Consider the following 27,055-nt stretch of genomic DNA (forward strand, 5'->3'; position numbering starts at 1 on the left):
ATCACGACAATGCTCTCCTCTTATCGATCTCCGAGGTCATGGATATCGCTCCTGACGCCGTTGCTCGGGGCCCAGGTGGCCCTGGGGTCGATCGACTTGAATCTAGATGACGAAAGTAAGGAAGCTCCTGCATCCCATCTTCTCCAGATCATGCAACATGTTTGTATTAGCCGCTGACGCACCCTTGTTGTGGGGAAATAGATTCCATCAAGAAAGCCGCCAGCCATATCGCCCATGGCATGGTATCCTACTACACCGGAAACCACACTGGAGATGTTCCAGGCAATCTGCCGGATCCTTACTACTGGTGGGAGGCCGGCGCGATGTTCGGGGCCCTTATAGACTATTGGTGGTATACCGGCGACGACGCCTACAACAAGATCACAATGCAGGCGATGCTTCACCAAGTCGGAACGGAAAAGAATTATGAGCCTCGCAACCAAAGCCGCAGTTTGGGTAACGACGACCAGGCCTTCTGGGCCATCAGTGCAATGAGTGCCGTCGAGAACAAGTTTCCCGATCCACCACCAGACCAGCCGCAGTGGCTGTACCTCGTGCAGGCTGTCTTTAACCGTCAATCAGCACGCTGGGACAACGAAACCTGCGGCGGAGGTCTACGATGGCAGATCTTCAGTCTCAACAATGGTTACCACTACAAGAACGCGATTTCTAACGGTGCTTTCTTCCACCTGGCTGCACGTTTGGCGAGATACACCAACGACGAGAGCTACTCCAAGTGGGCCGACAAGGCATGGAGATGGATGACCGCTATCAAACTTATCAGCCCTACATTCCAGATTTTCGATGGAACGGATTCTGCCGACAACTGCTCTGGCATCAACCACATTCAATGGTCGTACAACAATGGCATCCTGCTTCTCGGCACTGCCCACATGTACAACCACGTAAGCTCTCCCCAATGGACACATATCCATCCACCATCATACATAATATATATTATTGCATATGAATTGCTAACACATTTTCACATATAGACCAATAAGGACCCCGTTTGGAAAGACCGTCTGTTCGGCCTTATCAAGGGCTTCGAAGTCTTCTTCTCCCAGAAAGAGCCCAAGGGTGTCATGATCGAAGTCGCCTGTGAAGCCCAAGGAAACTGCAACAATGACCAGCGTTCGTTCAAGGCTTACATGGCCCGCTGGATGGCCGCAACCATGATTATTGCCCCCGACACCATCGAAAAGATTAACCCTCTGCTCAGGGAATCCGCAAAGGCAGCAGCCCTCCAATGCAATGGCCCAGACAACGCCTGTGGTCTCTACTGGACTAAGGGAGCGGACTGGGGCACCTCTAAGACCGGAGTCGGCGAACAAATGGCTGCTCTGGAAGTCATTCAATCCAACCTGTGGTACAAAAAGCAGGCCTCTGGTCCCGCAAACAGTAAGACGGGTACCAGTAAGGGTGATCCTAATGCCGGTAACGACTCAGGTAACAACCAAACGAAGCAACCATCCGAAATCAATTCTGGAGACAGAGCAGGCGCCGGTATCCTGACCACTCTCATCCTCCTGGGAATTGCCGGAGGTGTCTGGTGGATGGTGTCATAAACCAATCCCGCCCTCCGATCCGTTCCCAAACCCCTTTTTCCCACCTCTTTGTTTGCTCTCCGCCTTTCCTTTCTAGTTCACATATATGTATGCATTTTACCAGGTGGTCTAATGTTTCATCCCAGCAAACCCAACCATTTTGCCTTTCTCCCTCGTCTCTTCAGCTTTCTTCTGTTTCTCTACAACACAATACATACGCACGCGATCGCACCACACTTGTAACCCTATTGCGTCTCAACTGTATTCCTTACCCTTTTCTTCATCATCATATTCTTCCTGTCTCCTTAACACCCGTTCCCTTCCCTTTCCTTCTTACTCGTTTCCTTCCCCCGTCATTTGCTTTAAAAGGAGAACCGGAGTGTAGAGGCGTGGCTGCGCGTCTTAGGCAATATTCATGACCTTGTTTCCCTTGCAGTTACTTCTTTGCTCCCTTGAAGATGCTTATTTGCTCTGTTTCTTTTCTTCCTTTGTTTTCTCTTTGTCACTTACAATAAATACGCCCAGGGCACACCGCTTTGCAAATAGTAAATATTAGTTATTATAGTTATGCTTATGCCTCGGTGCTTGGTAATTTCTAGCAGTCTGACTCACTGTGATATTTCCCTCTTTGCAATACTTCTCATTGTATCGGCTTGTCTTTCTATATGTACATGAGCGGGAAGGTTTATCGCTAGTCAATAGAGAGGTAGAAGGTACAATGTCCTTCATATAGATCAAACAGCCCTGCCAACGCCATCCCTAAATTCAATCCCAACTTTAACGTATAATACATTATATCTTTGCCCATGGGTGAATACCGCGGTCCCAGCATCCTCACAGGCCGTTATCTTAAAGGTGGCAGTATAAACCGTATGAAGAGTGGCTGGTTTTCTTCATACTCAATGTCTAACCTAGCATGTCACCGGCTGGTATAGAGAACGTATATCAAGAATAACCCATATTATACCCTCTTGCAAAAATCACTCATTCTGAGTCCTGCTTTGGTTGTACGGGTTGCGTCTGTTGCTTCTTCTTGTCCGCTTCTGCTGTCTTGCTAGTCTCCCACACTATCCAACATGTCCACGTCAGCCATGACAACAAACAATACGGATCAATTGAGGTGTATGGTTAACAACGTACTGTTCCTACTCGAGCTCGTCTTTTCCTTAAGCTGCGTCATGAAATGATCGAACTCCTGCTGTCGTCTTTCCCGGTTCTCCAAGTTGCGTTTCTGAATCTCGGGGTTGAATCGCTATATTGACGCATATATAAATCAGTGCTGTTCTCTAGATGTAGGCCAGGGAGGTATGCGCATACCTTGAACAATTCCTCATCTGTAGGGCGCAAGTAGTCTACCAATGCCGGGCCTCCGATAATGAGTACGGCGCCTCTGTATAATGCTGGTCAGCGGTTGTTCTCAGGTTGCAGGCAGATGAACACTACTTACCCGACAAGCATCTTAGCCCATGACCGTGCTGACATTATGCAAAACAATACCTCTATATCGAGCAAGGTATCGTATAGTAGTAGAGTGATTATCTTCGTCCCAAAGGCATTAAACGACTGCTTTCTCTATCTTCGAGCTCTTCGTCGTTTTGCTGCAAGTCCAAGCTTATCCAGGCTATCTGCAGCTAATCCGTTTTGGGCTTAGCGCGTAACTAGTTAGTTACTCGCAGCGCTCTCTCTCTACTTTATCAAAGTCAATATCAACACTTCAAAGTAACACTACTACTACAACAACAACGCCAGCATGAACAAAACTGCAAATTTGATATTAACAACACTGGAATTTGAAATGAACCTTATTTTACAGTCAAGCAGCCAAATACTGGAGTACTTAAAGCCCCAATGCACTCTAAGTACCTATTTGATTACTACTCTTCCACTTATCCACCATTTATCTATATATCTTTATACCAATTCCGTACCAGGAAGGCCAGTGTTTTCAAGACCTAGCTTTGAACCTTTCAATTCTCTCTACTTCCTGAAGTTACAATGACCAATTGCCCAACAAACCATGTATTGGACCCTGGCGGAGATTTGGTCACTGCTCTAAAGGTGGAGCCAGAGCAGCACAGTGTCGAAAAGGCTCACGAGGAGAGTTTAACAGTCTCTTCAAGACAACTCATTCTAGCCTCTGGTTATTTCCGTGAACAATTTGGTGGCCCATGGAAGCTGAGACACCAGCCGAATTGTCGCCATGTTTTTCAACTTCCTCTGAAATGCACCAATTCAGAGGCATTCATGATCCTTATGAAGATATTCCACGGCCATTCCAGGAATGTGCCTCGAAAAGTTACGCTTCGGACACTTACCGATATTGCCCTTCTAGTCGACACCTACAAATGCCTTGAAGCAGTGGAAAGTTTTGCGGATACCTGGATCTGCGCACTTAACAGCCGTCTTCCAAAGGCTTACTCGGAGGTTGCGCATATGTGGACCTATGTTGCATACATCTTTGAGAAGGCGCACATTTTCCAGATGATGACGAAGCTGGCCGTGAAATCCAGCAAGGGACGAATAGCCTCACACTTCCCCATTCCTCCGACAGTCTTCTGTAAGTAGAGCTTGGATTGGCTGTTTCTACCAAGATCTAACGATCGGAGCAGTGAAGATTGGGAAACAGAGAGAGGCGGCGTTGATTCTAAGAGTTCTGGAATTTACCAACCGCACAGTTTCTAGACTGGAACATGTAGCGACGTCGAACAACTGTGTGTCTGCAGGTATTATTCTGGGGACGTTGTCTGTACGCCTTGCAGATCTTCGTCTTCTAGGCCACAAACCAAGCCAGAGTTTCCATTATGCCGGCTTTACTACCATATCCAAGGCCCTCAATCAGTTGAATATTGAAGAAACTCCTTCTATTCGGCACCGTGCGGTATGATATATCCCCGTACTATACCCTGTTGATGCCCTAGCTCACCCGGATCCTTAGAAAACGATCAACTCATGTCTCGAGGCCTTAGAGAAGGGGATAAAGGGGCTTCAACTTTGTGGTGTTCATGAAAAGTAGTATGAATGGTTGTTCGGGATTACCTAATGACGCCGTGGGACTCTCTAGGTATTAGTGTTGACGTGCGACTCGGAGGATGCATTAAGTTCCAGTACGATTACTAGAATGTTTTGAAATGGTCAATGAGTAATCAAGTGTCATTGTCATAAGTATTCATTATCAGATTATATTTAATCACGTATAACAGAAGCGTTTATATACTAAAGCCCGGTCGTTATTCTATAATGATTGTTTCATGCAGCAAGGCTCTTGGGAGCCTCGGTTGCTGGGCCCTCAGGGGTGACATATGCCTAGCACAAGATTAGCAAAGACAGTTGTGATTAGAATGCAATAAATAAACGGTAACGTACCTTGGTCATGCCACCATCGACGACGAAGTCGGTGCCGTTAACAAAGCTGCTTTCGTCACTGGCCAAGAACAAAACGGCCTGAGCCTGCTCAACGGCCTCTCCGAATCGGCCAGTTGGGAAGTGAATCTCGCGTCTCAGACGCTTAGGAGCATCATCACCAAGCCAGTCCTGGAGCAGAGGGGTGCTGTAATTCACATGTCAGTAAAAAAATGATACCCTAGACGTTCAATGTACTGGCAACACTCACTTCAAGGGGGCAGGGCACAGAGAGTTGAATCGGAATCCCTCGCGGGCATGCACGATCGCCAACTCTCTGGTCATGGCGAGCACGGCTCCCTTACTAGCGGTATATGCAAGCTGTGGGGTAGCACTGCCGACAAGAGCAACAACACTAGCGGTGTTGATGATGCTTCCCTTGGCCTTCTTGTTCTTGCGAAGACTGGCGACGGCATGCTTGCATCCGAACCAAACACCCTTGACGTTGATGTTTTGAGTCAAGTCCCAGATCTTCTCAGGGGTGTCGAGGGCATCTGCGTCGTCTGCGTGCATGATACCGGCGTTGTTGAAGATGATATCCATGCCACCCCAGGCGTCCAAATGGTCAATCATGGCCTTGACGTCGGCTTCCTTGGAAACATCACATTTTATCGTCTCGACTTTGGCGCCTTCTGGAACGACCTTCTTTACTTTCTCGAGAGCGGTTTTGAGGGCTGGCTCGGAGATATCTGCCATGAGAACGGAGGCGCCCTCGCGTGCGAAAAGGATAGTTGTCTCGAGGCCAATTCCACTGTTATACGTTCCAGTTAGCTTCATAGCAAGAATAGAAGCTATGGGATATCAAATTCTCACCCTGCAGCTCCAGTGATAATGGCATTCTTGCCCTGAAGACGTCCTCCGGCCATGGTGAATCTAGTGGGTTGAAGTGCGGGGAGTTGTTCTGCTGGTATGCCAGTTAGATCAAGCTGTAAAAAGGGAGAGACAATATAACTCAAGAAAAAGTATAGGGAGCATTGCAATACTTACTGTGTAGTTTGATATACCGAACTATCAAAGGGCAGCTTGCATTCGTTGTTCAGGAGAAGATGAACGAGGGGCAGAAGCAGGCGAGATGAATCAGCCGAAACCGAGAAGCCGAACGCAGCAGAAGTCTCCACTCAGTGGAGCAACTTTATACATATACTAAGCTCCTGCTCTCCTTTGCAAGCATTTGATATTTGATATCCGAGCATTTGGATCGATGATACGATGATAGTACAGAGTGGTTGTCGTTAGTGGTCTAGAAGAGTATGGATAGCTGTGTATATATATCTGTTTTCTAATGCTGTTCCCGAGGGAATGTAGGTAGTAATGAGATTCAGTAAATGGAGGAGAGCAGTGTTGGTTATAGAAGAATGATAATCCAGATTCTCCAGGACCTCAGTTATAGTCCATCAGATAACGCTGTCCTACCCTCACCCTGGCGGCCGGCACCCCCCATAACTACCTGGCCCTGGATCAAGGGGCATCACTCATGTTATATGTCGTAAGTATCCAAGCAAGACTCTATAACTATGCACCCGCGTAGCACCCTCAAAACCCTCACAACAGTAAAACAAGAGCGAGCAGCCAAAAGTAACTGCTCGTCCTGCCGTCTACTCCAAATTCACTGTCTTCCCAGACGTTGTTGGCCTCGAAGCCTCCCCCTCTGGCCCAAGTTCTTATAGACCAGGAAGTGCTTACCAATGAAACATGACTAATCAATCACATGATGTGCGATAAGCCTCGGCGATAACGGCCGGAAGAAGCGACGGCGGCGGGAAGAAAAGGAGACGAAAGCGACGAAGGGCGATGAAGAGCGACGAAGCCGACGACGTCGCGCTGAGAAGAAGAAGAAACGGCGACCTGTCTTCGACACTGCTAGAGCTTCGCCGTCCTCGATTCTGCGCCCTGGTTGACTTTTTTTTTCTTTTTAAATCCTTGTTTCTGCTGTTCGCTGCATCCCCCCCCGGCCCTGCTGCACCGTCAAAGAAAGAGGGGAGACGATCTCCATCATGGCTGCAGAGAGCGTGACCCTCGATAACCTCGAAGAAGTGCTCGAAGATGACGGCCAGGTCAAGGTCGCCGGCTTCGACGCCGATGGCATACTTCGCGGCAAACTCGTGTCGAAGCGGAAGTTCCTCTCGATCGCCCAAGATGGGTTTGGGTTCTGCTCCGTTATCTTCGGCTGGGACATGCACGACCAGACATACTTCAAGGAGCTGGGGATAAGCAATAAGGAGAACGGATATCGAGATCTGGTGGCTGTTCCGGACCTGAGCAGCTTCCGGAGGATACCGTGGGAGCGCAACGTGCCTTTCTTCCTGGTCAGCTTTCTTGACCCGGAGACCAAGAAGGCGATCTCAGCGTGTCCGCGCGGGCTGCTGAGGGCTGCTACCGCTGGATTGGAGGAGAAGGGCTACAGGGCCATGGCTGGAGGTATGATACGCACTACGCCAATGCATGAGATGTGACACCCTCCAGAGCGAGGGAGAAGGTAGTTTTTGATTCTAATGTGGCTTGAAAGTGGAATTTGAGTTCTATCAGTATCGAGCGCCGCCGACTGTTGACTCTGCCGAACGCAACTCGACGGGGACCGCCCGCTTTCTCCAATACAATCCGGTTAACGACCTGCAGCCGTTGACGGAGGGGATGTTTGGGTACAGCTTGACCCGAACCGTGCATAACCAGGAATACTTTTACAGGATATTCGACACATGTCGCGAATTCGAGTGTGACATCGAAAGCTGGCATACGGAGAGTGGGCCTGGCGTTTTTGAAGCTGTGCGTAGACCATTTTTTCAGTCTTCTGCAGTGAGATGGCACTAATGATGTAATAGGCACTGCAGTTCGGCGAAGTAAAGGACATGGCTGATCGGGGCGGCCTATTCAAGTACGTACTGAAAATATGCATAGAAAAAAGACCGCGAAAAAAGAAGAAGAAGAAGAAGAAGAAGGGAATGCATATATGCTAACTGTAAATCAGATATGTGGTCAAGTCCGTCGGCTCCAAGTTCGGTATTACACCTGTCTTCATGGCCAAACCACGTCAAGGCCTCCCCGGCAACAGCGGCCACATGCATATCTCCCTCGTCGACGAATCGGGAGCCAACCTGTTCGTGCGCGAGTCTCCCGATCCCTCCCCGCCGTACCCTGACCTAGCCTACATCTCTGACATCGGACGACATTTCCTTGCTGGAATTCTGTCTGGCCTGCCCGATATAATGCCCATTGTCGCTCCCACAATAAACTCGTACAAGCGACTGGTAGAAAACTTCTGGGCGCCCGTGACGGTTTCATGGGGCCTGGAGCATCGCGCTGCGTCTATCAGGGTGATCTCCCCGCCGACCTGCAGCGGGAAGGGAACGAGATTTGAAATCCGTGTCCCCGGCGCCGACGTCAACTCGCACTATGTCCTCGCTGCAATTGTTGCACTGGGATGGCGTGGAGTGGAGAAGAAGCTTGACATTCCCATCCCTCCACTGCCCAAGGGCGAGGATGTCGGCGGAACCGCAGACAAGGGCGAGCGGCTGGCGAAGAACCTGAAGGACGCCGTTGCTCGGTTCACGGCCAAGGAGAGCGTTGCTCGCGAGGCGCTTGGAGACGACTTTGTAGATCACTTTGGTGGGACGAGAGAGCATGAGATTCGTCTCTGGGAAGAGGCTGTTACCGATTGGTATGTTCTATTTAATTTTTTTGTTTTTTTTACTGCTGCGTTCCTTGCATCTGGTGTCACGATCAAATCTGGCTAACGAATGTTCATTATTCCGGTATTGCAGGGAGGTAAAACGATATATAGAAACCGTGTGAGTCTGACAGCGTATATATACAGCTATACAGCGTATGTATGTATAGAGTAACTACAGAAGGTTCCTTTTTTTTTTTTTTTTTTTCTTCTCTCTGGCTTTTAGAACTACAGTGCCATCACGCCCATTATCATTATCATAAATGATAGGCAGGTCTTCACGCTGCCACGCCCATTACCACCACCTACCTGCCTACGGAGGACCCTCTGCACCGTGGTAATTTCGCCAACAACCAGGTACCAGGCACGGAATACCAGAACAGACGTAAAATAAAAGATAAAAGACGGTAAACACCCACCCATGGGGCCTGGTACAGCGATCTCCCGAATACCGGCACTATGTATCGGCCGTTTCTTCCCCAGACTCTGGGATTTCCGGGTATGCGTATTATCAGAGTATAAAGCATGTTTTTTTCCCCCCCTCTGGAACACTGCCCATACTAAAACGCACGCGTATCAGTCCAGTTCCAGTAATTAAAAAAAGCTGCAGAGGCCCGGCGGTAACGAACGTCAGGATACACCTTGGGGATAACACCCTTTTTACCGCCCGTACCAGCGGGAGCTAGCATCTTAGGGGCGAGTTTAGGTATATAAAACCTTATGGAAAGCTTAAAATTCTAACTGGTAGGCTAGTAAGTAATAAAATAGGGGAGCTGGATAGGGGTATTTTTGGCCATTATTTAGACGCCGCCCGGAACTAAGATTAAGTTGGTGCCTTACGGTAAGAATAGAGCCATGGGTGGGGGGAAGTTGTTATTTACTGGGTGTTTTTTGGGTGTTTCTAGGTATTGACGTTATGGTAACGGTATGGAAGCAGGAGGGTGGCATTTTTAGCATTATACGTTAGATGGAAAGGCAAGGAGAGCAAGATAAAAAAAAAAGGTCTTTGAGGAATAACAAAGGTGCAATAAAGTGGTATCAAGAAGAGAAGAAAAAGAACATAAAAGAAGAAGACAGAGAAAGAGAAGAAAAAAAAAAAAAAAAAAAAGGGCAAAGCATTAGCGGGTTGGGAGGAGGCAGAGGAGACAAGGCGCCAGGCAACTTTGGAGACGGGCATAAGGTATATAACGTTGGATAGAAGAGGGAACAGAAAAGAAAAACACCACATTTCCCTGGCCATGATGTAAGTATAACCGATTTTCCATACAAGCAGAAGCATTACTAAAGGGGGTCATTCAAGCGTTGTTCGGGGGCTCTCTTTATTTTATTTATTTTTCTTTTGGGAGCGATGCAGAGGTGGTCTAGTTGACGCGGAATGCATCGAGGATTACTACTGGAAGTTAGACTGGTGTATACCNTGGAAAAAAAAAAAAAAAAAAAAAAAAAGAGAAAAAAAGGAGGAGAGAAAATACCTTCCGAGCCACGACGACAGCCGCTGCCAACCCACATGATGGTGTTGACAAAGGCGTACCGCTCGTCGCCTGTTTCCATGGAGATGTTGACGCGGTACTTGTAGGTGTTTGGGTTGATGGAGTCGGCGACGGTGGGATCGGCGACCTTTTCTAGCACTTCCTTGGCGCCGGTCATCCAGCCGTTTGCCTTGACCATGATGAAAGCGGGCGGTTCGTCGGAGGTCTGCAGGAGGTAAGACGACTTCATGCTGGTGGCCAGCTCCTTGACCACCACCTGGGAGTCTTGACCGCCGGGCTAGACGATGCTAGTGTTAACTCTGGATATATATACTCAAAGAGATCGAAAAAAAAGACTCACCAAGACTACTCCCTTGCCCCATCTGCCGGCCCACTGCCCGCCGACAAAGGTGACCCAGTCCCGCTGGCCCCAGATGCTGTGTCCCAGGGAGACGGAGGGATTCAGCTTGATGCTCATGCGGAAGTCCAGCTCGAGCGTGGGCGCGGGCAGCTGCAGGGAGCGAGCAATGTCTCCCTCGGGAAAGGTGTGCTGCAGGTTGTTTGCCGGGATGGAATCCTTCATGACGTTGAGATATGTCGGGCACTCGAGCAGATGCTGGCGCTGGCGGCTGGTGTTTTTGGCCCGCACCTGCTGGCAGTATATACATTGCACCGAGAGACACTATACAAAATACCCAGTCAGCATATTCTAACAGAATATATAATGGAGTAAAATGGAGTAAAAAAAAGACTGACCTTATCCTCCTCCTTTGCGCGGAACTCGACAAAGGCAGCGTGGACGTCGTCGAGCGGCGGCGCAGGCAGGCTGGAGGTGCTCTGGCGGGCCTGCTTGGCCTTGGGGGTGCTGTGGGCGCGCGCAGGGGCGGCGGCGGGAGCAGCAGCGGACGGCGGAGCGGCCTGGGAGGGCAGCGAGGGACGGCCCGGCAGGCTGGCCATGGGCGTCTGCATCCCGCTGGCGGCAGCAGCAGCGGCGGCATGGGGGTTGACTCCGGGCGTCATCAGCCCGCCGTTGGTCGAGGGCAGCGTCGCGGTGGCCGGTCCTGGAGCGCCCGGAGCGCCCGGGGGCCCGCCTGGCGCCGCACCGTAGCCATTGGCAGCTCCGCCGACGCCGTTGGGCTGTTGCTGCGGCTGCTGCTGCTGCTGTTGTTGCTGCTGTTGCTGTTGTTGTTGTTGCTGCTGCTGCTGGTGCTGGGGCGGCGGCGCTGGCTGGGCGTGCGGGTTGTTGTGCCCGCGCAGGGCCGGGCACTCGAGGAGATGCTGCTTCTGCCGGCTGGTGTTCTTCGCTCGGATCTGCTGGCAGTAGATGCACTGCACGGAGAGACACTACAAGGCGGCGCAAGGGGGAACCGCATCCCCGGACAGCTTTTAGTCTTGTTTCTTTTTTGGTTTTTATATATAACTCTCTCTCTCTCGCACGCAAACAAACAGCAATACATGAAAATACGGGGCGAGTTTCACCTTGTCGTCTTCCTTGGCGCGAAACTCGACAAACGCGGCGTGGACTTCCTGGTCGACGGTGCGACCCATCGTAATACCGCAGCGCGAGACGGCGACGGTACGGGGCAGCAGCAGCGAGGGGTCGACGGCCGGCGGCTGGGCGGCTGCTCGCTGGCCGGGCGCGAGAGGATGCACACTGGGCGGGCGCTCTGCTCTGTCTCTGCCTCTGTCTCTGTCTCTGTCTCTGTCTCTGCTTCTTCTGCACTCTTTGTCGCTGTCGGGCTCGCTGTCTGTCTCTGTCTCGATGCCTCGCTGGCTCTCGCTGGCTCTCGCTGGCTCTTCGGTCTCGTCTCGTCTTCGGTCTGTCCGCTGCTCGTCGCTGTCGCTGACCCGGAAATCTCGAGCTGGCGACTCCAAAAAGAGGGAGGAAAAGTCGATGGAGACTGAGAAAAGGCGAAAAGGAGCGGAAACGTGACGATAAAAAACAGGAAACGGAAAAACCGTCACCGCGTTCGGGCGTATTTTACGTCACAGCTGCTGACTAACCTCGGAATGGGGCTGTATTGTTCCGTAACGGCCGTAAGTTTGGTCTCAGGTTACTGTTTTTCCCCTGTATTACAGTACCGCCCTGTACTGTTTGTTTTCTCTTTTGTTACCATACTCTTACTCTTACTCTTACTCTTACTCGTCCGTATTTAATATATTCTATTATACCAGAGTCAATGTCAGAAGAACAAACGACGAGGATGGGAAGGAAATGCGACGGTGGTCGAGGAGATTATCTTCTGAGACAGGTCGGCGTTGGACAGGCGGGCAGGCTGTGCTGGCGGTTGGGCGCCCGGTTAGACGAGAGCGCTCTTGGCCTGCGTAATGCACTATCAACGATATACTTACTCCGTACAAACATGCCAGAGCCTTCAGGGGGATATAATAACATCTACATGTCTGTCGAATAAAAGGGGGCTATGCCAGCTCAAAGGAAGAAGAAGAAGACGGGTGAGTCCTGATTAGCCCTGCCTCTGAGGTCATCGACACGGCTGACAAGTGGTCAATAATTAATAAACGGCCAGGCGAACGGACGTCGCCGGCTGACTTTGCGCTGTCGCTGCAGCCCTCTCCTCTGGCCGCCAAAGGGGAGGACGGCCACTCGGACGGCCACTGCTTGGACAGCTGGCTGACGGCGCCCTCGCTCAGCCAGTCGCAGCTCGGCTTCGGGCCGGCCGTCTTTGTCTCGGTCTCAACTCACCTGCTGGCCAATCCGAACCTGATATCCCCCAGCCTGTTCAGGGCGGACATCCTCCATGACAGTGCTGGAGTGCTGGCCGCTGCCACTACAGAACACGAGCATCATGGCCCAGCATCAGAAAAAGAAGCTGAGAGTGTATGCCATGCAAAGGACACTCGTCTGCCGCTTCACTTCCCTGGATTCGACCTGGACCGGGTCGTCGTCAGGAGGCTGATACCCAGAAACCCAAACCTCGACCCTCCCCATGACCAGACATGCCGTCTATACAAAAACACAAAGGAAAAAGAAACAGACAAAACATCTCATCTGGCCGTATACTACCCCCACGCGGCCCAGGAGAAAGACATACCCTTCTACCATCCACTCGTCCGCGGATTTGCCCTTCTGTACTCCCACTCCACCTCCACCGGCCAAGGCACACTCTCCCTACACTTCCTCCCCTTCACACCAGGCATACCGTCCACCGTCTCCAACCGGCTGCACCGCACCCTCCTCAACCTCCTCTCCATACACGTCCGTCTTGCCTCTGGCCCGGCCGCAACCTCGCATCCAAGCGGCTCGCAACCACGGCCGTTCAAGGATAATCTCATCCCCCAACACACCGTGCAGAACACATATACCAGGCTAAAGTCAAAGTATGCTCCAAGCCTGGTCAGAAACTGGGTGGAAGTCACCGAGCCCTCGAAACATGTATTCGAGGACCTCTCCATCGCCGCATTCCTCATCGAGCTATGGAATGTCATGTATCACCTCCCTTCTTGCTCCTCCGACTACTCTAACCAAGAAGAAGTAGACGAACAGCCTGACGTGATGAAGAGAGATGCTCCTGTCATGAGAACCAACTTTCCTGGATTCGTTGACATTGCATGCGGTAATGGAGTGCTGGTCTACATCCTTCTGGCTGAAGGGTACCGGGGCTTCGGGTTTGATGCACGCTCACGCAAGACCTGGTCTATCTTCCCTCCCTGGGTGCAGCAGCACCTGAAGGAAAGCATATGTGTGCCCCAGCCCTATAAAGATGTACTAGGCCCAGCCCATTCAGACGACTCAACACCACCAACAACAACAACTATATCCGGCCTCTTCAAGAGCGGCACATTCATCATCTCTAACCACGCAGATGAACTCACCCTCTGGACTCCGCTGCTTGGAGTCCTGTCAGACCCCTCCCAACCACTGCCCTTTCTCGCCATACCATGCTGTTCCCACGGCCTATCAGGCGCCAGATACCGCTATCCGCCTCCCAAACATCCAAAAACAAACACAGCAAACGAAGCAGGAGGAGAGGAAAAAGAAGAAGAGACCGAGAATGACCGATACGAACATCAGCCGCAGAGTGGTGATTTGAAAGCCCTACGAGAGAAAAAGCTTGAAGCCCAGCAGAACCCAGCCTCGGCCTCGTCTACCTATGGCTCGCTAACGGCCAAACTCGTCTGCATCGCCGAAGAGGTAGGCTATCAGGTCGAGAAAACGTTAATGCGTATACCTAGTACGCGAAACATGGGTGTGATAGGAGGCCTCGAGGCATGGAAGACGGCTTTTAATCTCCGGCCTGAAACGGAGGACACCACCACAACTCAAACCACTCGGCTGGCGGATCAAGGATTGAAGCTTGACGCTGACAAGCGTAGAGAGAAAGTCTTCAGTGTCGTAGAGCGGGAGACGAGTAGGGATGGTGGAATCAGTGTTGCTGCTACGGCCTGGGTTGAGCGATCAACCGGCCTGCTCAAGGGCCAGGGACGAGGCAGACTTCATGGCTCCAGAAGCGACCACCATGATTAAATACACTAACCTGCCAAATCCAAGTAGTTACTTATTACGTATAAGTATGTCATGCGACTTGAAAACCAGTAGAGTCGCGAGACTCCGAAAAAGAAAGTAATAATGCAAGGTGCTATCTAAGTATGTGAAATGGATATCCAAAGTAACCACCCATCGCCAATATTGAACCGCATACATGCAAATCAAATAACAGGAAAAATAGAAGAAAAGAAAAAAGCGTTGACATAGCTAAATCTTCTTCACCCTACCATCGCCCTCTTACCCCGGGCCTTCTCTGACAGTCCCTGCTGAGCCTTGACTTCCTTCATTCGTAACACGCACCGCTGAAAGTCCAGCTGCGTATAATCCTCGGGCATGAACTCGCCGCTGAAAATACACAGCACCGTCATGCCGGGCTTGTATACCAGTCCACCAAGCAGCTTCGGCGTAATCAGGAAGTACTGTCCGCCAGTGGTGCCTGAATCGGCTTGTCCACAGGCAATATCAACCATGCGTTCGTGGACCATACGTTCATTGCGAGGGTCCATGCCCTGGTTGATCTCGTCGACTACCCTGAACGGCGAGGCAGAGAGTGACTGCAGCGCCATGAGGTAGAAGATAGTGCTGACTGCTCGCTCACCACCAGATTGCCGATGCGAGTCAAGAATGGATAGCTCTTCGTGTTCTCGGAACTTGACCTGTATTTTGATGGACCACTGGTCGAAATCGCTTCCGGGCCCAGCATCGTTTCCGGCTCCTTCATTCTTATCAACCGATACCTGTCCTGCGCATCCAATACGTGCAAAGTTGTCTGCGAATGCATCACTGATCTTAGACACGATTGCATCCAGCCGTGGTTCCCACTCGCTTCGTATCTCCTTGATCGACTGTTCAATCGCAGCCAGTCTCTCTTCTGACGAGCTGAGCTGTTCTTTCAACTGGTCGATGCGGAGTTGTCGTTGTTCGAACTCTTGAATGACATTGCCGCTTCCTTCGTGCGTCAGCTCAAGCCTGGCCTTCTCAGAGTCGATGTCTGCTTCTAGTTGCTCGATGGTGTGGTCCTTGACCTCTTCGCTGACCTCTCTCAGTCCCGGGGTCGAACCCATCTGAGAAACAACGGCTCGAACTTCTGCTTTTGACGTTCGGAGCTTATCTCGCAATTCATCTAGTTTTCGCACTACCTGTTCGACTGCTGCTGTCTTCTCGCTGAGCTCACCGGTATACTCAGCATTCCTTTCCTCTAACGTGCTCACGTCAGACATGGCTTCGATTGCAAGGATTTCCACACGAGCCACTTCCTCAAGTGTTTTGGCGAGAGATACCACCGCAGCCTTACCGAGATGTTATTATTAGCTCCTCAACTTTCCTATCAATCAATAATGTCATAACGGAACTCACAGAGTACTCAAGAGCCACTGCGGCTTTCTCGACAGCAAGCTCATCTTGCTTGTCTCGCAATGCCTCAACTCGATCTCTAATACCCTCTACCCGAGTATTGCATACTTTCAGTTTCTCTTTTTGTTGGGCTAGTTGAGTGTGGTATCAGCATTTGGGTCGTAGCACATATACTTGAAGATATGGAACAAACCAACTTACCAAGCTTCGTTGGGAGAGCGTTATAGTTCACCATTGCTGATTGTTTCTCTGCTTTTTCCCTTTCAAGTTCGTCCTTTTCACCAGAAGCTGCGTCTCTTTCACCCTTTAATCGCTGCAGCGTACTCCTTTCTTCCTCACCGGAAGTAAGTATCTCGCTCAGCTCTTGTTTCCATTCCGAAATGCAGTTCATCAGGTCTCGTTCAGTGGAAGAGGAATCGACAAGAGTGTCAGTCCAGATCCGAGCAGGCCATAATTGCCTTACTCTGGTGGTTGTTGCGCTTGGGCCATATTCATGACGGCGGATGACCTGATAAGCTTGCTTTCCAGCAACCCAGGTGGTTATGGTCCCTCTCTCCAGCTTCCGATATTCCTCATCTGAAATGTCCCTTAAAGTGACGGCTGTTTGATGGAACCTATTCTCACTACACAGCATCGCTAGAACAGGTTCTGGGCCGTCTAGATAGTCTTTTGCCCAGCCATCAAATCTCAGCGAGCGAAGCTCTTCATCGGTTACCGGAGATGACATGCTGGACAGCGACACGGTACATGTCTTTATACTTATATCGTGTAGACCCAGCTCCTGGTTTAGAAACCGCTGTAGCTTTCTGAAATCCTCCCGGGATTGTGTTGTAAAAGCAATAAAGTCATTTCTTTGTAGAAGAGACTCGGCAGCACTGGCATACCTTGGGTCTTTGACAGAGCATTCCACAATTGGAGGCCCATACACACGCTTGTCAAACTTGTCTTGATTCTGCTTTATCCATTCCCAGGCTTTGGATGAATGGTCGGAGAGCCGTTTCAACTTCTCCTCTTGCTGGCCAGATTGAGACTTCAAATCAATCAATCGCTGCTCAGCATTGGCAATCTTTCTCTTATGGGTCTCCACCTTGCGCACAGTGTCTGACTTTCTAGCTTGGATTTCTCTCGCCTTTTCTTCTACTTCACGTATACGCCGAACACAATCACGCTGGGGACAATTAGGCTCATGGAGATATTGATCGAGGAGGGGTACGTTGAACTCACTATTTTCTCGCTGTATGCAGCGCCATCAAACTCAACGGCCTCTTCTTCCATTTGACGCTGGAGCCTGTTGATACTTTGTTGGACTCTCTTGCATTCCTCCACCTGCCTACCACCGTTCTGCTTTTCTGCCTCGATCTGATTGCTCAGATCCTTTATCTTGTCATCAATTTTGACCAGTTTCTCCGAGATGGCGGTTGCAGCCTCTTCCCCCCTTTGCGAAAGGACTCTCTTCTGTTTGAGCACAGCTTCTATTTTAGAATAATAGGCCCGTTTCGAGTTGACAGCTCTCAGTGCCGGTTCCAGTTTCCTTTCCAGCTCTTGTTGTTCCCGCAATAGCCTCTGTTTCTGTTCCAATACTTCGCTGGTTTCTTTCTTGCATGAGTTAAATCGGGGCAGAGGTCTTGACATTTCCAGGAATTTCAGCCGCTTTTTAATTTCCTCTCGTTGTTTCATTCGTTCCACATCCTCGCGTTGCATTTGTTGGCGCTTTTCCAGGCTTGCCAAATGTTCTCTCTGGTTCTTGCTCTCTTCCAAGATCTCTTTCTGCCCTGTCCGTAATTCTTTCAGGCCATCATGCCATTTCACCATTTCAGGCCCGGCGGCTGCTCGTTGGGTAGAATGCAACAGATCAATGGGGGATAAGGCAGCGAATTCGCTCACTTTATCCTGTGGAAGAAATTGACAAAGATTGTCAATTTGGATTGAGAACGACTTTGCAAGCGATAACACAACATTTTGCCTAACAGGCTTTCCATTTATCGAGAATGTGCTTTTATTGCCTTCACGCTTAATCGTTCTGCAAATTATCGGGTTTTGATCCATATCTGCTCTGGCTTTAAGCTCAATCTCAATGGTAGCTTCGTCGGCGCCATGTTTCACGAATTCAGCTACATCTTTAGCTCGACCAAGATACTACGGTAAAAAAAAACACAACGTCAGTGAATAGCCTCACATAAAAATCAGAGTACTAAGTTCGCATATGCTCACCGATGGCCCCCATCCGAGTCCAAGGCATATGGCGCAGACAAAGGTACTTTTTCCAGTTCCATTAGGTCCAATCACCATGTTTAGTCTCGGTCCCGGATGACATTCGGCAGAGGTATAAGTCACGAAATTCGTTAATTTTACTCTCACAATTGACCCAGGGAGATGCTCAAGGCCTTTCCCTGCAGCATTTCCCACGCCCTGGTTACGGGAACCTCCATGATGCCCATTACTCGAAGATGCCGCATTTTCAGAGGTGTCTCTCAAAGCTCTTGTTACCAGCGTCTCATCCTTACGGACCTCATCACTGTAATCTTCCTCAGACGAAGATTCCTCACTTGCTTCGCTCTCACGGTCATTTCTTCCAGTACTTAGTCTAACGCGTTTGCTGCCGTTAGATGCATGCGAGAACGGGGTCCCATCTCGGCCCCCGCTGGACGCTTCATCGTCATCAGAATCGGACTCTGCAGCCCTTTGCCGTCTTCTCGGAGGCGCTAGGGTGTCTGGCATCGTCCCACAGAAGCCAGTTGCTGTCGCCGTTAGGCTCTTGTTGACATTGAATCCGTTCGCCGTGACAAAATAAATTCTCCCACATCACTTAACTAATAAGCCTGGGCGCGTCGCGAAGACGCTAAGCCTATTTTGGATAAATTGGATATATGCACACCCCCTTTTCGATTCGGCTTCACAGCGCTTTACTGGAGTCAGGTCGTATTATTCAGTTCTATATGTACATAGCTTGTTCTCATTCATGGAATTATATTTAGTTATCTATATTAGCAACTGAGAATGGCAGCAAGCGCTGCTTGTGATTTTTACCCGGCCAAACTCATAGAAATGGACGTGAAAAGTGTTATGTTCTGCTGGATATTGATACAAGTCAACCCCATGGTATCTGATCGCCGTCAGAGTATCAAACCGGTCTCATGACCCCGTGCCCCGTGGTATATGTGTGGTATATGTGTGGAAAAAGGAGTCGTCCCAATCCGATGCGCCATAACTCCTAGCATACATACCCTAAGAAGAAAAAAAAAAAAAAAAAGACCCCCATCCCGCAGATTTTCGTATGACGTCTATAAACATGGCTCAAAATGCCCACCCCGATTATAGTTAAGCCGGAAATGATAATGGCGGAGTAAGGTAGAAGAGGAAGGTAAAGGTAGATATAGGTTGTGGCGCCTAAGAAGAGTCGTAAAAAAATGAGTCGACATAGCGTAAGCCAGAAGTGGACCTTGCACTGCAGTACTAGTCAATAGTAGGGTGGCAAACTTTCACGACTAGAAATAGTTCCCATTTGGTAAAGTCATGAAAATGCCAACGAGCACACCGGTAATCGCGGTTCCGAGTGTCGTTGAGCGGATGATGGTCATGGTCTGAAGTTGGCAAAGGGTTGGATCTTGAATTCGCACTGGTGGATCTAAAACTTTGCTGAAGAAGCCCCTTTTCTTGTTCTTCTGTCTCCAAGGTTCGTTATCGTAGGAATTCGTTGACCCGAAGGCATCAAATGCGCTCCGATCAAGTCGACAAGAGTTCTTTGGAAGTTCATTTGTTGCGCCGTATATCTCCCAGGGATGTAGTTGACGCTTGTAAAAACAAAGAAATAACTAAAAATGGACGGAGTAAGCATTGGGGATAGCTGTATGGAGTTGGAAAGCCACATACCATGCAGGTTCCTTCCATCGCAGCAATCAATGATGCGATACCAGGAAATAGAAGCAGGGCAGAAAACATCCTCCAGCCGCGATGGACCTTGCTGAATACCAAAACAATAGCTAAGGCGAGCCCGCACGCGATGATTAGCATGCTAAATACACGAGCACACAGTAGCCGGCTGCTATTGCTGTTATTTAGAGACCATCGGAGGAATTGCGGGTGAGATTGTTGGCGTAGATTCCATTCGACTTCTTGGACTACGCCGGCAAAGGCGGATGGATGGGTGGTGGCGGATAGAGCCTGCATTACTATTATGCGCTCTATTGACGTGAGATTCAGCTGCCGGGGTGCGTTATCTAAGATGTAGGTGGATATGATTCGGTTGATTTCCTTGCGATGTGGTTGAATAGTAACTGAAAATTGTAACTTGTTAGCAATGGTTGGTTGGCACAATAGGTAATTGATAGAACTGGCAGTCATACATGGCTCAAGAGGGTTGATACCGTCGAAGGCGCTTGATTCGTCGATAGACTCCTGGCATTCCGCTGCTTTCGATCCCCCATCCCAGTCAAACCAGTCTCCACGGGTAATACTGCTGGTTTCAAGGTCGACGTGGGAGCTGCTTGGGCGGGTTGCAAAAGGTGTCAAATCATCCAGCTCAGTTTCTCCAACAGGTGGAAAGGCGGGAGCGGGTACAAAAGCACCAGTAACAGAAGGGGCACGCTTTGCTCTCTCTTTCGATTGATTGTTAAGCCTGATCACTCTCTTCCGTTGCTCTTCCGTCCACGGCGGTGACAATGCCCACTGCGATTCAGAGAGGGCGGCGAAGCGCTGGATGTAGTCCTGGTACCATAGGTAGAATTGAAGATTTTCGGCAGCGCGTTCAACATAAAGGAGATAATTCATAAAATCGACCAATCCACAGGGCTAATATATTGAATGTTAGATATCCGTGCCGTCCAGAATAAAATATGTGACACTGACCGAACAAGTGCAGCCGTTAACGATCGATTCAAACGACAGGGCCTTTTTCCTGCTACCAAAGAACAGCTTCTTCCAGGAGAGCCATTTATCGGGATTCGAGGACGGAGACGAGTTACATGGCTGATTGCGGGATGAGCGCAGGCCATACTTGGGTGCCATATCAACAGGATATCATGGCGCTGAGAGTTCCAGAACAACGAAGGATGGCAAACAAAGAAAGAGAGAATAAATCGAAGAAATCGAAGAAATCTGGAATGTCGGAAGGAATGGATCAAGGTCAAGTACAACCAGCAGGCGGCGACTTGGCGATCTTCAACCTTCGCAGAACCTTCCAACCGGTGAAGAGGGGAGGAGAGTATCCGTCCGCTAGTATTTTAATTGCTACGAGGTGGAGATATAGGCGAAGAGTTTGGAGTTAGGCGAGACGGTTCACCCCCAAGGCTTCCCTTGCAAGGGTATCTGATCCTCTGGTCCAGAAAGCCTCAAGTGGGCAAACGGATCATAAACATTAATTTTTGGCTGCTGAATATATGATATCTTCTGCAACCCTTTGTACTCCGTACGGAAGAAAAGTGAATGCGACCCTGCTTGGTCCAGGCAGGAGGATGGCATCCGATGTGCACGTACTTAATTGTTGACTAACTCTTTTGTCAGTCTCGGGGGAATGGGAACATTAACCCATAACCCAGGAAAACAGAAAGGAAAAAAAAAAAAAAAAGCCCGCACATCCGTGATGGGTTTGGGTAAACTAAAAAGGGTTGAACACCTCACGAAGCAAGGGAACGAGACCCTGAAATCGAACTCGTCTTGCACCTCGACCAGCTGGCCCTGCTGAAGAAACGATGCTCACAGGCGGAAAATAGAATATGATTTTTCTCTGGGGTGACGGGGGAGAAATGCCGTTGAAGCATCCCGGGAAACCGCTCCAGGAAAATAATCGACACCGCTTGCTTCCAGAACCAGGAGCCCCAAGCCGAGGAAGAACGATGGTTCGCCAGCATTCTGCGTGATGCGCGGCATCTCCTTTCGCACGACTGCTAGCAGCGGCCCCCTAAGCACGGAGTATATTATTATTACTCTCTGCTCCCATACTCTGTACATCACCCACCAGGAGCGAGGGATGCCAATGGAAAAGCAGCTTGACTGTTGCTCAAAGCCCGCTGATTCGGTAAGGATAGTCCCTGCAGATGACGGGGTCTTCTGACGAGCCAGTGAGCACTACAGGCTCCTTATCGAATAGTTGGTTTTTCCGAACGCAAGAAATCTCCCTGAAGAATCGTCAACTCGGCGCCCCCTCTGACTCCATGACACCCAGGACGCGACTTGAATGGCTGGCTGGGTAAATGTGGCTTTTTTGCCCAGATTTGTCGAACTGACACGAGCAACCAGTTAACCTCGTATAAACCCAAGACCGGGCCGGCTCGAGAACCAGGGCAGGCTGCAGGCTAGGGGAACCCTCTGTGGGGTTACATCGTAACTCGTCTTCTTGCCTGGCGGGAAGAAGCGTCCTTGCGGAGCAGACAGGCGACAGCTCACATGTTAGCTGTTTTCCGTTCCTGCAGGCCACAAGCATTATTATTATTACCTCCACGCCGTGCTCTGTTGTCCTCCAACCCGCACCCCGTACAGAGTACTCCTTAAAAACTAGTGGCTTCGCAAAAGCCGCTCTCTCCCTGGGGCTGTGTAATAGTTATTGTTTTTGTTGTTGTTGCTGCTGCTGCCGCTGCTGGCGAAGTCGTGGATGGACGTTTCTGCAAACTTCGGACGTTGCTTTTTTCCCCTTTCAGTTAAATTCAAATTATGTAATGCATTCAGATAGAGTTCTTATCTAATATGATTATGTAAAAATGAAATGTGAGGAAGGCGCCTTCGGCTTGATCATGTGACGTGTGAAATTTTATTACATAATCTATCAGCTGTGATCACATGTTACTCGAGTTGCCTAAAGGGGAAGTGCCATCTCGTCTCCTTTTTTTCCTTATCTTGCTTTTTAGCCTTTTTCTTCCTTTTTGCGCCTGTCACATTCAGCGCTGCGGATGACATCGAACAAACCTCAACCCCAGCTGGAATCCTGTCGCGATGGCATCTTGCTGAGCGAATGCTGCATGGCGGCTGTTTTATATACCGACAGATACCCCAGTTTCTGCGTTGGCACGACCCCGCGGTGGACGGATCAATGGATCGATCTGTTGATATCGGTTATCGACATCGTTTAGCGCACGTACTCTCTCTCTGAGCCATGCCTGGGCATGACCACCCTGACAAGGCATCAGCGACATCGGTGACCAAGTGGAAGAAGCCTCAGGGTGGTCGTCCGTCCAGCAGCACGCTTTTACCGTCCCCTGTTGCGTCCCTGGTCAGCTTGGTGACGCAGTCGACCTCACTCTCCCTGCGGCTGTGGACGTATCTTGGGGGTTTTGTAATAAATAGCGCCAGAGCAACAACTCTTACCGGGCTAGAGCTAAGCAGAGCTGTGGTAGAAGGTATCCTTATACGGGCTGGCCGAGATGTAGTCTCTCGGAGCAGCGACGAGCATGGAAGATCGGAGGCAGAGTCACTCTTGGAGCGTAGTGTGAGCCATTCCTCCTCTATATGTATTTATATACGCGCTCGGGATAGCTAATGTTTGATTGTAGCTGGCAACCCTGCACACCACCATTACGTCTGCTTCATTCTTCGCCTCTGCCGGCTTTCATCTTTCGACAGTTACACTCTCCTCTGTGACATCATTTTCTCAGACGCTTCTTTCGACGCTAGATGCCATCCTTGGGTCTACCGAATCATCCAGAGCAATCGCCTCGATCATTACCCTCATTCGACGTGAATTTCGCAATCCTGAGGTCATTCCGCTTGGAGAGACGGTTGGTGTTGGAGATCTACTCGTTGGCTCTATAGGGTTTGTTTTATTGCAGCGATGGGGCCGTAGACAGACGGACAAGGAAACCCGGCAGAATGGGAATGAGGAAACTATATGGGACGTTGTCATTCTCGATAATGGGCTGAGAGCCGATGTTGTTGGGACTCACCAAACGGCGTTTGGCGAAGACATGGACGGAGGTGATTCTTCGTCCTTGCGGCCCTCCTCTTTCCTTATACCTGATACTAGCGGAAATGAGAGCCTAGATACCCTTGAGCGAGGAAACCGGTCTTTCAGTCATCTTGTTCCCCACGTATCTCTTCACGCAGATTGCGAACATGACCTTGGAGATGATGAGATTCGTCGTTATATTGCGGAGCAGCTACCGCGAGGTTGTCATGCAACCATAAAGGTCGATACAGTCACCGCTAGGACAATAACGGTAGACGTTTTTGACTCGGGCCGTGTCAACATTTCTCCCCCGCCTGGAACTACAAAGATTGAAGAAAGGGTGCAGCCAGAATACAATAATGCAATTGTTGGTTCAGAACTAATAGGCGAATCCCTCCCGAAACATACAGTTGTTTTTAAGACGGTGTCAAACTCCTTCCATGACTCAGAGTTGCGGATGCCTTCCCAAGTTACTACACCGGATGCACAATATGGTTGGTCTCAAACAGGCTTTAGAGAGAATACCTCCAATGATGATGCGAGATTTACACAGTCGACCAGTATTGAGAGCAGTCCCCGGATGCGGCCAAAACGCACTCATCGACGTCGGAGGACTTCTGCGTCAGATACAAGTGGCTCCGAGACTCCAAGAACTGTTGGGACTAGGTCTTTTGCGCGCATAACCAGCAAGGTGAAGGCTAACGTAGAGGAAAAGCCCGGGAACAATTTATCAAAGAGGTTATCAAAGGGAGCTTCAACTGCAGCGCAGGGTAACCCCTCTGTTAGCCCCTTTCACGAAACCAGGAGCAGACACAAAAGCGGCCTGAAAAAGGTGCTAAGTTCCAGCAAAGAAAGGGAAAAGAGCAATACCTCTGCCGTAAAAAATAAGACCGCGATGTCAGATTCCACAAATAGAATTCGGCCACTCTCTCCCAAAAAAGAGAAATCTACTCCAAGAAAGGTTGAACGCGAAGCCAGCTCCAACGAGGCTAATTCTGGAAATCAGTTAGCATCCAGCCGCTACTTACTTCGCGAAAAAGGCCCAGAGTCTTTCACTCACCCAGATCCTTACTCCATACGATCTCCAGAGACACAGCCTAGCTCTCCGTCTTTTCCCAGAGAGCATATCCGCAGCAACTCTTCCTTGTCAAAGGCTAGGTCGGAGAAAGACATGTCTCTCTTCCTCAACTTCACCAGCCGCCCCGGTACCCCGATGATGTCTCGGCGCAACTCGTCCAAATCAGCTGTTCCTAGCCTCTACTCTATTGCCACAGGATCCGAAACCTCGCTATTGTTAGCACCTCGAACCGGGAAGAGTGCGTATGACGACAATTCTGCTCTCTCATCACTTTCACGTACCGGATATGTCCCTGGGCTTTACCCATCCAACAACCTAGTACGAAATATTCGTCGTTTCTCTCGCTTTTCATCTGCATCGTACGGGTCAAATTTTTTAAGGATAATGGGCATTTCTAATGCCACTACTCAGTTGCGTTATGAGGACCCAGTCGATCACCACGAGCATAATTCATTTTCAGACTACACAGGGCTACCGGCATCAACCATTCTGCTTTCGTCGTTCGTTGACACGGCGGGCGGCACGAATGCTGCAGGCGTTACTTCCGAGGGGTTCCCTTTAGTCCATTATTTATCCATAGATCACGAATCTAAAGCTGCTGTCTTAACACTAAGAGGTACCTGGGGCTTCGAAGATATCCTTACCGATATGACCTGCGACTATGACGATATGAATTGGCTTGGGAGAACTTATCAGGTCCACAAAGGCATGCTAGCCTCTGCAAGACGTCTTCTAGAAGGCGGTGGAGGCAAAGTCATGGCTACACTTAAATCGGCCCTTGAAGAGTTTCCAGATTATGGTGTTATTTTTTGCGGCCACTCCCTTGGAGGTGGAGTAGCTGCCCTTCTCGCAACGCTTATGTCACAGCCCCAGCATCCCGACCTGCCTGGTCCATCCTTTGTCACATCATCATCACAGCAGGCCTTTGCAGGATTACTTCACGCCACTGCCAACGAAGCCACTCAGAGCACTCATCAGCCAACGGGCCAGTTTTCATTACCTCCCGGTCGACCTGTCCATGTATACGCATACGGCCCACCTGCCGTGATGAGTCCACCACTCCGTCTCGCCACCCGTGGATTGATCACTACAATTGTTAATGGGCATGATGTGGTCCCTACCCTTTCACTGGGTGTATTGCATGATTTCCACAGCGTAGCCCTGTCCTTTAAGCGCGATGTCGCCGACGCTAAGTCTCAGGTTAAAGCCAGGGTGTGGGATGCAATCACACGCAGCATTGCTAACAAACTAAATATGGATAGCCCTTCTTCGATACATGCCGGTGATGGTCTAGGCGAAGATTCGTGGGCGTGGAATACTCTCAAATCCCTGCGAGAAGGTCTTACAGCTACAAAACTGTTGCCTCCCGGCGAAGTTTTTGTTGTTGAAACAATGCGAGTTCTCCAGCGAGATGCCTTCTCTGGAGATATGGTTGCTGGGGATGGCTATCCTCGCCTTGGCCGGCCCGCCACCCGGGTTCAGCTAAAATACATCCGAGACGTGGAAAAGAGGTTTCGGGAAGTCAAGTTTGGCTCTGGCATGCTGTTGGACCACAGTCCAGCAAGGTACGAGTCGAGCCTGGCCATCCTAGCCCGAGGGGTCCTTGAAGATGAGTGACAGATGTCTACCTCACCACTGATCTTTTTTATATTTCACATGAATGAATTACACGAATTTCCTCTATCATATTCGGGACTTTTTGGTTGAGCATATTGGATTCGGTTTTGGCCACCATCGTAAGTCAGGAGCATTTGGAGCATCTTTTATTTTTGTCACCCCTCTATATTTCGTTGTTCACATCATATAGAAAACTACATTATACCTTGTTGTGATACCGGCGTTCTGAGAAATACCCAAATACCCTTAGATAGTGAGGTCTAGTTAGTATATATCGGCAAGCTCTCAAATCGTATGACTCCGTTTCGTTTCCCAGCATCCCCAATAGATTTTAAAATCAGTATACCACTTAAACAACTGGGCGAAGTATCAAATCTTTGCGAATATATCACTAAATAGTAGATCATTCCATCATAACATTGAGAAATATTTCCACGGCATATTTCAATCCTTCATATTCTGGAATGTTCTCAGGCCAATAAATTGGAGACTTTCCCCTGCCAAGCAAGCGTGAAAGGATAAGTAAGGGACAAGCATATGTGCGTTCT

The 27,055-nt window shown here is 49.7% G+C and overlaps 10 protein-coding genes across 10 annotated transcripts; 6 read left to right on the top strand and 4 right to left on the bottom strand.

Moving 5' to 3' along the window:
- Positions 1 to 9: 9 nt before the first annotated feature.
- On the top strand, positions 10 to 1,568 carry ARB_07653 (glycosyl hydrolase, putative; the record flags this gene model as incomplete). The annotated part of the gene is made up of 3 exons (XM_003014300.1): positions 10 to 115; positions 202 to 905; positions 996 to 1,568. 3 exons carry the CDS (start codon positions 10 to 12, stop codon positions 1,566 to 1,568), a joined length of 1,383 nt encoding a protein of 460 aa, XP_003014346.1.
- Positions 1,569 to 3,542: 1,974 nt separating this feature from the next.
- Positions 3,543 to 4,431, top strand: ARB_07654 (uncharacterized protein; the record flags this gene model as incomplete). Its single annotated transcript, XM_003014301.1, has 2 exons — positions 3,543 to 4,104; positions 4,271 to 4,431. The coding sequence occupies 2 exons, from the start codon at positions 3,543 to 3,545 to the stop codon at positions 4,429 to 4,431; spliced, it is 723 nt and encodes a 240-aa protein (XP_003014347.1).
- A 362-nt stretch (positions 4,432 to 4,793) lies between these two features.
- Positions 4,794 to 5,812, bottom strand: ARB_07655 (oxidoreductase, short-chain dehydrogenase/reductase family; the record flags this gene model as incomplete). Its single annotated transcript, XM_003014302.1, has 4 exons — positions 4,794 to 4,850; positions 4,911 to 5,094; positions 5,158 to 5,697; positions 5,760 to 5,812. The coding sequence occupies 4 exons, from the start codon at positions 5,810 to 5,812 to the stop codon at positions 4,794 to 4,796; spliced, it is 834 nt and encodes a 277-aa protein (XP_003014348.1).
- Positions 5,813 to 6,940: 1,128 nt separating this feature from the next.
- On the top strand, positions 6,941 to 7,399 carry ARB_07656 (uncharacterized protein; the record flags this gene model as incomplete). Its single annotated transcript, XM_003014303.1, has 1 exon — positions 6,941 to 7,399. The coding sequence occupies one exon, from the start codon at positions 6,941 to 6,943 to the stop codon at positions 7,397 to 7,399; it is 459 nt and encodes a 152-aa protein (XP_003014349.1).
- A 434-nt stretch (positions 7,400 to 7,833) lies between these two features.
- ARB_07657 (glutamine synthetase, putative) lies at positions 7,834 to 8,677 on the top strand (the record flags this gene model as incomplete). The annotated part of the gene is made up of 2 exons (XM_003014304.1): positions 7,834 to 7,902; positions 7,925 to 8,677. The coding sequence occupies 2 exons, from the start codon at positions 7,834 to 7,836 to the stop codon at positions 8,675 to 8,677; spliced, it is 822 nt and encodes a 273-aa protein (XP_003014350.1).
- An 834-nt stretch (positions 8,678 to 9,511) lies between these two features.
- On the bottom strand, positions 9,512 to 11,627 carry ARB_07658 (uncharacterized protein; the record flags this gene model as incomplete). Its single annotated transcript, XM_003014305.1, has 5 exons — positions 9,512 to 9,891; positions 10,083 to 10,377; positions 10,441 to 10,761; positions 10,836 to 11,423; positions 11,559 to 11,627. 5 exons carry the CDS (start codon positions 11,625 to 11,627, stop codon positions 9,512 to 9,514), a joined length of 1,653 nt encoding a protein of 550 aa, XP_003014351.1.
- Positions 11,628 to 12,502: 875 nt separating this feature from the next.
- On the top strand, positions 12,503 to 14,565 carry ARB_07659 (uncharacterized protein; the record flags this gene model as incomplete). Its single annotated transcript, XM_003014306.1, has 2 exons — positions 12,503 to 12,533; positions 12,608 to 14,565. The coding sequence occupies 2 exons, from the start codon at positions 12,503 to 12,505 to the stop codon at positions 14,563 to 14,565; spliced, it is 1,989 nt and encodes a 662-aa protein (XP_003014352.1).
- A 239-nt stretch (positions 14,566 to 14,804) lies between these two features.
- ARB_07660 (uncharacterized protein) lies at positions 14,805 to 18,657 on the bottom strand (the record flags this gene model as incomplete). Its single annotated transcript, XM_003014307.1, has 5 exons — positions 14,805 to 15,875; positions 15,943 to 16,070; positions 16,141 to 17,107; positions 17,164 to 18,075; positions 18,151 to 18,657. The coding sequence occupies 5 exons, from the start codon at positions 18,655 to 18,657 to the stop codon at positions 14,805 to 14,807; spliced, it is 3,585 nt and encodes a 1,194-aa protein (XP_003014353.1).
- A 767-nt stretch (positions 18,658 to 19,424) lies between these two features.
- Positions 19,425 to 20,706, bottom strand: ARB_07661 (uncharacterized protein; the record flags this gene model as incomplete). Its single annotated transcript, XM_003014308.1, has 2 exons — positions 19,425 to 19,751; positions 19,810 to 20,706. 2 exons carry the CDS (start codon positions 20,704 to 20,706, stop codon positions 19,425 to 19,427), a joined length of 1,224 nt encoding a protein of 407 aa, XP_003014354.1.
- A 2,317-nt stretch (positions 20,707 to 23,023) lies between these two features.
- ARB_07662 (lipase, putative) lies at positions 23,024 to 26,507 on the top strand (the record flags this gene model as incomplete). The annotated part of the gene is made up of 2 exons (XM_003014309.1): positions 23,024 to 23,356; positions 23,421 to 26,507. The coding sequence occupies 2 exons, from the start codon at positions 23,024 to 23,026 to the stop codon at positions 26,505 to 26,507; spliced, it is 3,420 nt and encodes a 1,139-aa protein (XP_003014355.1).
- Between the last annotated feature and the right edge of the window lie 548 nt (positions 26,508 to 27,055).

The sequence above is a fragment of the Trichophyton benhamiae genome (assembly GCF_000151125.1).
Source record: "Trichophyton benhamiae CBS 112371 chromosome Unknown Abenha-F-W-01a06.fp72, whole genome shotgun sequence".
Lineage (NCBI taxonomy): Eukaryota > Fungi > Ascomycota > Eurotiomycetes > Onygenales > Arthrodermataceae > Trichophyton > Trichophyton benhamiae.